This window comes from Heptranchias perlo, chromosome 17, assembly GCF_035084215.1.
Source record: "Heptranchias perlo isolate sHepPer1 chromosome 17, sHepPer1.hap1, whole genome shotgun sequence".
Classification (NCBI taxonomy): domain Eukaryota; kingdom Metazoa; phylum Chordata; class Chondrichthyes; order Hexanchiformes; family Hexanchidae; genus Heptranchias; species Heptranchias perlo.
Window position 1 is genome coordinate 27,195,611 of NC_090341.1, and position 12,336 is coordinate 27,207,946.

General features: G+C 37.9%; 1 protein-coding gene across 24 annotated transcripts in view; it reads left to right on the forward strand.

The window, feature by feature from the left end:
• Nucleotides 1-12,336, forward strand: part of slmapa (sarcolemma associated protein a) — a 188,226-nt gene that overhangs the window by 126,276 nt on the left and 49,614 nt on the right. For 23 of the 24 annotated variants that reach the window (XM_067998769.1, XM_067998777.1, XM_067998776.1 and 20 more), the window contains 2 exons: nt 5,785-5,865; nt 6,875-6,934. In XM_067998769.1, coding sequence (XP_067854870.1) covers nt 5,785-5,865; nt 6,875-6,934 — 141 coding nt within the window. The remainder of the gene's footprint in view (nt 1-5,784; nt 5,866-6,874; nt 6,935-12,336) is intronic. The other variant, XM_067998783.1, reaches the window with a different exon arrangement.

Below are 12,336 nucleotides of genomic sequence, written 5' to 3' on the forward strand. Positions count from 1 at the left end.
ATGTGGAGTTGGGGGAAAAGATGTGGTATAAGCTGGATAGCTTGGTGGTGAAGGATAGAATACAAGTCTACAATTGCTTCCAAGCCTTTATTCACAGAGCTCCACATTACCCAGACCACACCCTAGATAAGCTCTCAGAAAAGGATACGAGAGCCCCAATTGATACACACCACCTGAATACAATTAACACTAATTGATATAAATCATGTGGATACAATTAACAAGATGGGCATGGATTTGGGAAGCAACAACACTTTCAACACCTTTGGAGAGGAAAGAGAGTTTGGTGGTGGGGAAGTAGTTTTCAAGAATGAGGCTCGAGAGTGTCTTTTTTTGATGGAGTTTTAAAAGGGAGGGAGACATTACCTGAGGAAAGGAAACCATTTACAATATCAGCTAACACTGGAGCCAGGAAGGGAAATTAGGTGGTCAGCAGTTTGGTAGGAATGGGGTCAAGGGGGCAAGAGGTGGGTCTCGTGGATAAGATGAGTTTGGAGAGTGTATGAGGGACGATATGAGAGAAACTAGAAAGATGTGGGTTCAGGGCTAGAGCCTGGGGGGAGGTTTGGCTTGGTGGACAGGAGGAAGGAGGGGAGCAGCACAGGCAGTTGAACAGAAGGCCTCAATCATAATGACAAAGAAGTCCATGAGTTCCTAGCATGTCATTGGATCTGAGGAAGTAGCAGAGGGATTTTAAGAGATGGTTGGCAGTGGAGAAAAAAATTGGGTGTTACCTTTGCTATCCAGGATGATAGTGGGTGGTTTTGGCAGAAGGGAATGAGGCCCAATAGCGCTTGATCTGGTCCAGCTAGTTTGAGCTGTTAAAATAAAAATTCTGAGCTCAAAGGTTCAGGGTTTTTCATTTTGTTGTGGGGGATTGATGTTTTTGTCAAGGTTGGTGGGTGATTTTATGCCACCTGTTGACAAAGCAATGGAAAAGTGCAGGTGAACATTGTTATTGCAAGTTATGAAAACCAGTACACTAGTTTGCATTGTCAGGGAACAATCCTATCAATGGTCAATAAAGAAACTTGACTGTAATTGTACTTCCCCTGGGATGAGTGAAAAATGTCATTGTGCATACATTTTTGAAATTCACATGGGAGTGAAAAATGTTTGCCAGATAGATATTTTTTCAGAAATGTCAGTATTTGTATTGCAGAATTTTAGGAATTGGTACATCACACTTTACAAAGAAATTTGAAGTGCTGCTGCAAAAAATTAAAATTGAGAATTCACCTTTAGACGGTATGAAAGTAATGATTGAAGAAATGTATTAGGAAAATCTTTGTTGTGTCAAATAAAATGTACTAATTATGTTCAGGGATAAAATCGTGATTTTCTCTCCCCTACAGTCCATTAAAATTGTATATAAATTAAAGTATTCTATAGAATTATTTGTAGTTGAACTACAAATGCAAATATAATTAGGGCAATCTATGAAATCTCTTCCTTGTCTATGTAATTTATATACTTTCTGCAGAATTTAATGTAAAAATTGGTGACTAAATGTACGTTTCTGGTCCTTGAGGTTTTTACACATCATTAGGGCTCATGGGATTGGGGGCATTTTTTAGCATGGATTGAGGTTTGGTAAATGGACAGATAACAGAGAGTAAGAATAAACGGGTCATTTTCAGGTTGGCAGGTTGTAACTAGTGGGGTGCCACAAGGATCAGTGCTTGGGCCTCAGCTCTATATAATATACATCAATGACTTAAATGAGGGGACTGAGTGTAATGTATTCAAATTTGCTGATGATACAAAGCTAGGTGGGAAAGTAAGCTGTGAGGAGGATGCAAAGAGGCTGCAAAGGAATATAGACAGGTTAAGTGACTGGGCGATAAGGCAGCAGATGAAATATAACGTGGGGAAATATGAGATTATCCACTTTGGTAGGAAGAATAGAAAAGCAGAATATTTTTTAAAAGGTGAGATACTAAGAAATGCTGGTATTCAGAAGGATTTGGGTGTCCTTGTACTCGAATCACAGAAAGTTAACATGCAGGTACAGTAATTAGGAAGGCAAATGATATGTTAGCCTTTATTGCATGGGGATTGGAGTATAAGAGTAAGGAGGTCTTGCTGCTGTTATATAGGGCTCTGGTGAGACCACACCTGGAGTACTGCATACAGTTTTGGTCTCCTTACCTAAGGAAGGATATACTTGCCTTCCAAGGGGTGCAACAAAGGTTTACTAGATTGATCCCTGGTATGAGAGGGTTGTCCTATGTGGAGAGATTGTGTAGAATGGGCCTATATTCTCTGGAGTTTAGAAGAATGAGGGGTGATCTCATTGAAACATATAAGATTCTGTGGGGGCTTTATAGGGTAGGTGTTGAGAGGCTGTTTCCTCTGGCTGGAGAGTCTAGAACTAGGGGTCATAGTCTCAGGATAAGGAATTGGCCATTTAGGACTGAGATGAAGAGGAATTTCTTCACTCAGAGGGTTGTGAATCTTTGGAATTCTCCACCTTAGAGGGCTGTGGATGCTCAGTCGTTGAGTATATTCAAGATTGAGAGATAGCTTTCTGGAAAGTAAGGGAATCAAGGGATATGGGGTCGGGCGGGAAAGTGGTGTTGAGGTAGATAATCAGCCATGATCTTATCAAATGGTGGAGCAGGCTCGAGGGTCCATATGGCCTACTCCTGCTCCTATTTCTTATGTTCTTGTTTGAATATGTAGTTGTGTGAAATAATGCAGATTACCAGTACTCATTCTGGTTTAAGTTTAAATATACTGATTTTATTGTGGGGAATGAGTTACTATTCCTTCCTTTCTTTTTAGAATAATATGTGATGACAATTGAGAGTTAAAAAGGCTACAATGGTCATATCGACTTTCAGATCACTGCCTGCAATGTTGCTATAAATACACTGACAAACTTGAGAAGCATTTTAGGAATTACCATGGCTGTCACTTTGAGAGTGCTTGTACTCATACACTTGGATGGGTAGTTTGGAGATCAGTGAAAGCAAGAAACTGCACAGCTGAATTGTTGAAATGTTTGTTTGCCAGCCATCAGGATCATATACCCTAATAACAGCAAAATGCCATGAGATGCTAATAGTGTTTATTTATGGAATCATGTGCAGTGTCTATCTATGAAGTCATTTGTTCCATTTACTTTTTAAATCCACTGTGTCTGACGTATAGCTTCTCCTGCGTCTACAACAACTTAGAATTATATAATGTTTTTAATGTTAAAAAAAATTGAAAAGTACTTCACAGAGGTGAAAATGGATACCAAGAAGTGGTGGGATAAGGGTTAGGGGCGGTCATTGAAATCACGGTCGGTGTTATATTTTGAGGCAGCTTTTGAAGCAGGGGAGGGATTTAGCAAGGCCGAGCGGTTTAGAGGAAGTGTTCCAGAGTGTGAGGCAAAGGTGTCTGAAGGCCGTGTGACCGATGAAGGAGCAGAGAGAGTAGTGCAAGTGCTGGCACACAAGTCTTGAGGCTGCAGAGGTCAAGAGGAGAGAGAGAGTGCAGGAACTTGTAAATAAGGACCAAGATTTTGAGTTGGATACATTGGGGGATGGTGAGCGAATGGAGGTTGGTGAGGGCAGAGGTAATAGGGGAGTTAGGCTTAGGATGTTGGTGGCGGAGTTGTGAATAAGCTATAGTTTATACAGGGTTGCATTTAGGAAGCCAGCAACGAGAGAATTAGAGATGTCATGGGGGGGATAATACCCCACAGTTGCAGGGAATGTTGTTTGTGGCTTTGATTTGGGCAGTGTTGGAAACCTGATTTGGAGATATTCATGCAGGAAGTTGCAAGAGACTGGGCATGGATTTGGGAGGCAAAGTCATGTTCAGGACTTGGAGAGGAAAGGGCGGTTGCAGATGTTTGTCCATTTTGAATTGGTTTAAAGGCTTTGGATGATTACATTTTTTTATGATATATAGGGTTGGGAGTTTGAGTTCATATCCATTGTTTTACATGAAAGTGTGACCTTTTAACCATCTTATGGGTGGATGATCTTTGATGATGATTTATCATTGTATGCAGGTGGTTTAACACTTCAAGTCCCAGTAAAGGGTCTCAGTGTGAGACAGGAACCTGGTGTTCCATAATAATTAGCCACCTTCACGCCTATGGTTTCTATATCACAGTGCTGAAAAAATGTTTTCTTTTGTTCTTTAAGAAGGGCCCATGAGCTTTGTGCTGTTTTTATATCTCCTGTAGTATGTAATATGGAGAGCCTTCACTCTCATTGAAAATTCTTGCTAAAATGGATTTTGGAATTTCACCTGGATTAAGAAGGCAGTGTTTTTCCTCATTATTACTGTTTTGTTCCACCCAATGCCATGAACCATACCCTGGAGAAAGTAAAGCAGAATAGTTGTTTCTTAGGCCTTGGACAGTGCTACTCAGTGCCAGGTGACTTGTCTACCATATTTACTTGTACTTTCTTTCCTTCTCCTCCTTCCCTGTAGAAAAGTGTCTCCACCTTTATGCTTCTTCTGATTTGTGCAGCCAAAGTCAGGAATGAAGTGTGGAGAATTCTGAGCCATGACTTACAATGGAACCCGCAGATCTTGCTTCATATCCTCATGCCACCGTACAATACATATAAATTCACCATTTATAAAAGTAGCTAGCAGTTTATTCTGTGAACTGGGCAAGAAAATATTACATATAAAACAACATTTTGTATGGTCATTAATCTCTGCCAACAAGTACTCATTTTGGTGACCTCCAATCCACTAAGTCACTCCTGAGTTATCTCAATGTGACCAGAATGTCTGTTGCTATGGCTTTGTTTTTAAAAAGTCAAAAGATTGACTTGGTTATTTTAAACATGTGATAACACTTTGATAAAGAAGCAGCAATTGGAAGTCATTAAAAGCCTAGTTTCCAGAGTGGACAGCAGGATATAGAGGCTAAGGGAAAGGGTTATGTTTAGTCTAATGGTAAGAAAGGTCAAAATATAGTACAGCCAGAACTAATGTAATGAGAGAAGAATGGGTATAAATATATAGAATTGGGATGCAAAAATTTGAAGTCAAATGTTAAAGGTTTTTTTTAAATGCTTCAGTTGTAAAGTTGCTCCTGTCATCTGAATAGCTTTATATTCATATAATGCCATGTGCTGAAATATGAAGAATAAAAAGTCAGCCCAGGATGCTTGGCATTCCCTGGAGTTACTGCTAGTCATATTAAATGGTAAATTCTGACTGTTTGTTTATGAAAAGTCATGCAAAGAATTTTAGGAAATTACCTTACTATCTAATTGGAAGTTATGAAGACATTCAAGAAATAATGAATGTATAACAAACTTACTGGAAATGTACAATAATGCTCTTTCTCTACAGACCTGGAAGAAGTGCTTTGTTTCTGACACATGTGACTCATAACAGAGTACTGTCTGTCATATATGGCCATAATGATGGTAGTGAGAACAACCGGCTCTGCAGCATCAGCCAATTGGCAAGGAAACAACCTTATCTCCCCAAACTAAAGCACTGACTATTTTAGCCAGACAGCTGTGCTCTTTGTTGAAGCTTCAGCTTGGTGATGTGACCATTTGTGGAATATGAGAGAAGCTGCCAACTTTTTGAGAAGATTTGGGAGTGCCCATGTGTATTTTTGATGAAGACAGTTATTTTAAATTGAAATTCAAGCTATCGTTCCAAAAATCTTACAAAAAGTTTAGTTGTAATTGTGTACATTCGGTTTAGCTACTAATTCTCAATTTGTAAAGAAAAATAAATGACTTTGCTTTCTGCGTTCAAGTTTACTGTGCTACCCTCTGCTTATAGTGGACTATTCTGTCTACTCAGAAAATCAACTGGAAGCAAAGGAATCTGATATGTCTGACACACTCAGCCCAAGTAAGGACCGGAGCAGCGACGACACTACAGGTAATTTTGTATGATTATTGAATGAAAATGTAATGGTATATTTTAAGAAAAGGCTGCTAAATATTTTTTTTTCAAATGATCTCAAATTAAATTTACAAAATACAAAAGTCTCTTGTTACAGTGCCTTAATTGCCTTGTATAATATTCTAATCAATTCTTTTAAAACTCTGGTGAACTGGTTTAGGCAAACCTATAATGAGAAAGCCACCTTACATTGGGTGTTTGTAGGCAAACATGCAAACTGAATTGTTCACCAAAGTCTGAATTGAAATGAAAAATGCCTTGGTGTCATTATTGCTGATGTTTTGCTATGCTGATTTTTCACTTCAGTGGAATTGCAGTGTTTTGCTTGCAAAGTAGGTCATGAGCCAGCATTGTTAAATTTGGACATTGCTTGTGTTGTTCATTTCAGTTCCGCCTGCTTTAAACTTCTTCTGTTTATTTGAATTGCAGATATGGTTTGACAGTTGTCCATTTCTGTTACAGAAAGTTTCTCCTTATCATCTCCAGTATTTGAACCTCAAACCCTTTTTTGTTTCCTACTAACTTTTGGAAAATGTTTACTTTGTCATATCAAATGGCATTGCTTAATGTATATAGTCAATGTTAAAATGTTTCAATTATTAATTGAGAACTAACATTTTCAACCTCCAGCAAATTTTTGTTTTATCAAACAAAATTCCCACTACTTTTGATCTTAAATCTGTTAGAAACAAAACTCTAAATAACTCAAACAGTGACATATCAGCATTACGTACTTAGTTTGTCAAATGTGTCTTCAAGAATTAGAGTATATAACTTTCAGAAACTTCAGCTTAAACTTTGTTGCCAAGCAGCACTATTTTTTGTGGGGGTGAGCGGAGATTAATACCCTATATCTTCACCACCTATTAAATGGCTTTGCTATAACATGTAGTTCTTTCAGGAGGTTCTGCTGTTACTGTAAGAAATTATGTACCGCTGCTGTTGCAGCATAAGTTTAAACTCATGTTTTTAAAACTAAAAACAGATTGCCAAATGGATGAACAGGAACTGAATGAATCTTTAACTAAAGTTTCATTATTAAAAGGTAAGGTTTTTGCTTTTCATTTCTTTATATCTTTTATATTGTAGTGTTAAGTAGCAAGTACAGATATATAGTTTTTCCACTCCAAAATGGCTCTTCATCTTAAATACTTTTGTAGTTATCATTTAGTAAACCTTTGCTTACATTTCTTTTAATTGAACATAATTTTATTTTATTTCCTCTCAATTTAGCCTTCAGCATGTCTATAATTGAAGGATCTTAACTACCAATGTTCATATCAAAGTTTTAAATCTTCTACGACAATGCTTTATTCATATTAAAAATGAGAATTTTAATGTTATTAATTAAATTCTGTTAAAGTGTTGTCTCTGAAATGAATACAGAACATGAATATAAGTGTAATGGAGTGTTTTAGGACGTTTTCCCATTATTCTTAACCTTACAGCATTCTGCACATTTTTGGGCACACGGGTAAATTGATCCCAAACTCCTCTCATCCGACTTTCAAACTTCCAATAGCAACTCTATCCGCAAATGGCACAGGTCAATTTGTGTTCAGATTGTTCTGCCCCTGCATCTTTGTCTGCTTTTTGTGCCAGTGCAGACTCTCCAAGTGACATCTAGTGTTCGGGATGAGAATTTGTCAAGTCATATTCTGTGACATAACCAACTGCACCACTTTATTTTTATTTTCTGTTCCGGGTGGAGGGGAGGGTCATTCAGCATTAAATATTTTGTGTTCAAAGGATCATTTATAATCTGAGTTATAATCTTCTGATATGTATTAATCTGCTAATACTTTGTAAAACACTTGGCTTTTTAGAGCCAATGATAACATCAGAGGATGAAACATGTTTCCCCAGTGGAATGCAACTGAACGATTTTTTTAAAAATCCTTTATTTCATTTTATTTGATGGGTCCTAGAGTCATTTTCTCAGAATAAAACTGCTTTAGTAGCACAGACAAGCAGACCAATGTTGTCATAACTTCTCTGCTGAAGTACAATGAAGTTTGTTACTATCCACTAGAGATTAAAGGAAAGCCAACTGTGACATATTCTGGGCAGATAAAGCTTAACCAGTAACAGAAGCCTACTTGCATTCTGACTATATATGGACTTATACTGTGCAGTTTATTTGTTTAACCATTTCCTCATAAAACTTTAAGCAATGCATGATGATTGTACAGCTGATTAACTTTTCATGACATCTTGTTGTATTGAAACATGTCCATGAGCTTAGTTCTGCTAGCACTGCACATATAAATTAACATTCAAGTATTAATATTAAAATTAATTTCTCAACAGCATTTTATGGTTTAGCAGTACTGTTTATAAGGGGCTTTCATGCACAAAGATTCAATCACTAGACTTTAAAAGTTCTCGTTTTTGCCTATTGTATTTAGATTTGGAGATTTTAAACTACATACGGGTTTCTTTTAATTACAGAAAGGCTACACCATTGAAATAGTTTAGTGTAGCAAAGTGTTTTCTTTAAAGAAGCCCCAAGCAATAGCAGCATTTAAAAAGTCAATTAGCATTAGGTGATCTAACCCAGTAAAAACCTTACTGCAAAAGAGTAAAATAGCAGACAGTTGATTTTGTAGCCTGATTCCGTTTAATATTGAAAGACACCAGTGCCTGATAGAGGATATGGCTGAAAGTAAAGCAGACTACTGATGTGAACAACTATATGTAATCTGATGAAATCTAAAGGAATATGTTACATTTACTCTATTTGCCTCGCCAATACGGAACAGCAGTAATTCCTTCGAATTAAAATGTCTGTCCGTTCCCTCACGTTTATTTCCTCCTTTTTGTATTGCTTAAAAGTTTCATGGTGCATCGCTTGTTCATTGAGTTACCAGTGTTTACTGCATAACGATGGGTTTGCTTCAAGTGCTGTGCTCAAAATATCAATCTATTACTGTTAGGACCATGCAATCGCTTCCCTGACAATGGGCTGTGTGGGATTTTGTTTTGATATGCTTAAAAATCACCTGAGAACTGTCTTGATTGTGATTACTTGTACAAAGCAATCCTTTTAGTGGTAACCATTGGAGAATTATGTTACTTAAAAAAAAGCCTCCAGTAGCAATGGCCTTTAAAAGCTAAATGTGGCATATTTATTTTTTAGTTTAAGCAATAGGAGGTAGAAATTAATATTTGGTTTTGGTAGATGTTTGTTTTATGGGGGGGATATATTTTTCTTGGGGGAGGGGTTAATTTTTTTTAAAAATGGCAGCCTGCAGCATTCTGCTAAGTGGAAAACTTATTTGTACTTGAAATGTCGTTTATCTGATGGATTTTCATTAGTGGTTTATGTGCTGCTGAATAGCCTTTGTTATATCATAAGCACATCAACAAACTGGAGTCTTGGAAAATTGCTTATGCCCTGAAGGAAGGCAACGGTCATTCAACATTTTCTAGTTTTCGTCACACTAAAACAAAACAATTAATGATGTGGAGATGCCGGTGATGGACTGGGGTGGACAAGTGTCAGGACTTGCACAACAAGAGGTTATAGTCCAACAGTTTTATTTTAAATCACAAGCTTTCGGAGCTTTCCTCCTTCGTCAGGTGAGTGAAGGGATTCTAAAAACGCATAGCATATATAGTCAGACAACAATGCCTGCTGATTACAGATAAACTTTCCAACTGCCCCCTATAACATGTCCTCGATGACGACGAACAACTCGCTAAGGCCATCCCCACGCCTCCACTTCTCTCCTTCAAACAGCCACCTAACCTCAAACAGACCATCATTCACAGCAAATTACCCAGCTTTCAGGAGAACAGCGTCCATGACACCACACAACCCTGCCATGGCAACCTCTGCAAGACATGCCAGATCATCGACACAGATACCACCATCACACGAGAGGACACCACCCACCAGGTACATGGTTCATACTCCTGTGACTCGGCCAACGTTGTCTACCTCATACGTTATAGGAAAGGATGCCCCGGAGCATGGTACATCGGCGAGACCATACAGACACTGCAACAACGGATGAACGGACACTGCGCAACAATCGTCAGACAGGAGGGTTCCCTCCCAGTCGGGGAACACTTCAGCAGTCAAGGACATTCAGCCTCCGATCTTCGGGTAAGCGTTCTCCAAGGCGGCCTTCGAGACACACGACAACGCAAAATCGTCGAGCAGAAATTGATAGCCAAGTTCCGCACCCATGAGGACGGCCTCAACCGGGATCTTGGGTTCATGTCACGCTACATGAAACCCCACCAGCGAAAAAAAGTTATCTGTTTTTAATGCAACTGGACATTCTCTCTCTCTCTCTCTGCCTTTCGGGTCTCTTTCTCTCTCTGTCTTTGTGACCTGACCTATTGTGTATTCAGTATACTAGGATGTAATGTTTTCCGTGGCTAACCTGTCTGAACACCAACGACACCTTTGATTGCTGTGATCGTCACCCAGCCGAGGTGTTATAGGGGGCAGTTGGAATGATTATCTGTAATCACCAGGCATTGTTGTCTGACTATATATGCTATGCGTTTTTAGAAACCCTTCACTCACCTGACGAAGGAGGAAAGCTCCGAAAGCTTGTGATTTAAAATAAAACTGTTGGACTATAACCTGGTGTTGTGCAAGTCCTTACATTAAAACAATTAATGTAAGTCAGTCCAGTATTGGGATGGGGTTGTCATACATGTAGTGCTCTTGAATAAAACTGTCAAAATATGACAACAAACTCTTAAGAACCTTAAACAGACAAATTGATTTACTTCAAATACAGTTTGATGTGAGATATTATTGGTAAGTGTTTGATAAATTGTTTCATTTACAGACTTGTAATCAGTTATATTTCAACAAATTAGACAGGAACCATACATAAGTTTGGAGACACCTGGAACATTTGGAAGAATGCTCTTTATTTTTTAAAATACTAAGTGCCATCCAAGTAGACCGGAAGAAAATGTGTATTTTTAAATCTTACAGTTTACAATTTGAAGTAATTGCCCTAAAAATCAATTTATGGATTGGATGAAATCCAGCTTATATTAAATTTTAATTTGATACTTTTTTTGTTTTGACTATCTCAGATACATTAATGCTGTTGTGTTATATATGCCAATGCAGTGCCTCAACCATCTGTGTAGTGGGGTTATAAGCAGGAAGTATGCAGTTATACTATTTACTTATGCTGGGGGGGCAACAGCAGAATATTGATGCATACAAAAGCAAACAAGGACTGCAATTTATTGGGCTCTTGTACTGCTGCTGGTTTTCCTACTGATTGAAAAGAACTGATTATTCCACCAAATCTTGAACCAGTATGGATATAGTGGTACAGAAGCCCAGCAGACTTTTTTTTAAGTATAAAGCAAGCTTTGTACCTGCATCTGGTGTGGAGCAAAATCAAAGCAAAACCTCCTTCTGGAATTGGCTTCGCTTAAGCTGACGCTTTTGAAAGAGGCCAAGAACATTATACCATGATACCGGCACCAAATGAACAGTAGAATAATGTCAAAACACATATTTTTAAATAGCTGCTCTCTGTAATATCATATTCAGCAACAATATGTATTTCATAGTATGCAATGAGTTCTCTCAACTTGATGGTTTTTCACTTATTTAGTGTGGCTTTGTTTCATAATGCTGTGTAGTGCATGGGCTAACTTTTTTAATGCTATGGGGTAGTGTTTCCTCTCCTTTACACCAATATCAGCGTAAACGGGTCGGAATCAGCCAGACCAGCACAAAAGATCGGGAAATTTTAAACCCAAAACCACTTTTCCACTTCATGTTTTCCGCGATCTTTTACACTGATTTAAGATTAAATTCGCTGGATCAGGCTTTGCCCTCAAAACTGGCCATGCCCCCAGGTCTATATTGCGAGTTTCCGCTGATTACACTGGTGAAGGAAAGCGCTTCAAAATGTGCTAATTTTCTTAGGCGCACAGGCATTAGTAGGCAGGTTTTTAAAGTTTAATTCATCTCAAAAAATATTTAATTTACTAAGAAAGTAGTGAATGATTCAGGATAGTTTTTTAAAGTTAATTTTAAGTGATTTTAAATCAGGTTACTAACAGGTGGAAGACTGGACACTTATTAAAAATGCTTGTTTTTTGCAATAAACTCATTTTCAGTTGTATTAATAAACGTGGACCAGGTTACCACTCTTAAATACAGCAATGAACACTTTTTAATGGAAAAGAGAAAAAAAAAACGATTACGTTCTATTATGTGCCCAATTGCGTTGGTTCATGGAAGATTTTACATTTGTGATCATGCAAATGATTTTTAGCGGAAACTTGAACTGTAACCGAACAAGCACAATTTCGAGCACAATTTCCCGATTGCGCCCAAAGTGGAAACTCTACCGCTGAATATTTTTAAATATGTGAGCATTTATTTGCTTACAAATGACCAAAGTCATTAAAAAGCAGGATAGAGCATTATAGAAACATTGATAGAACAAT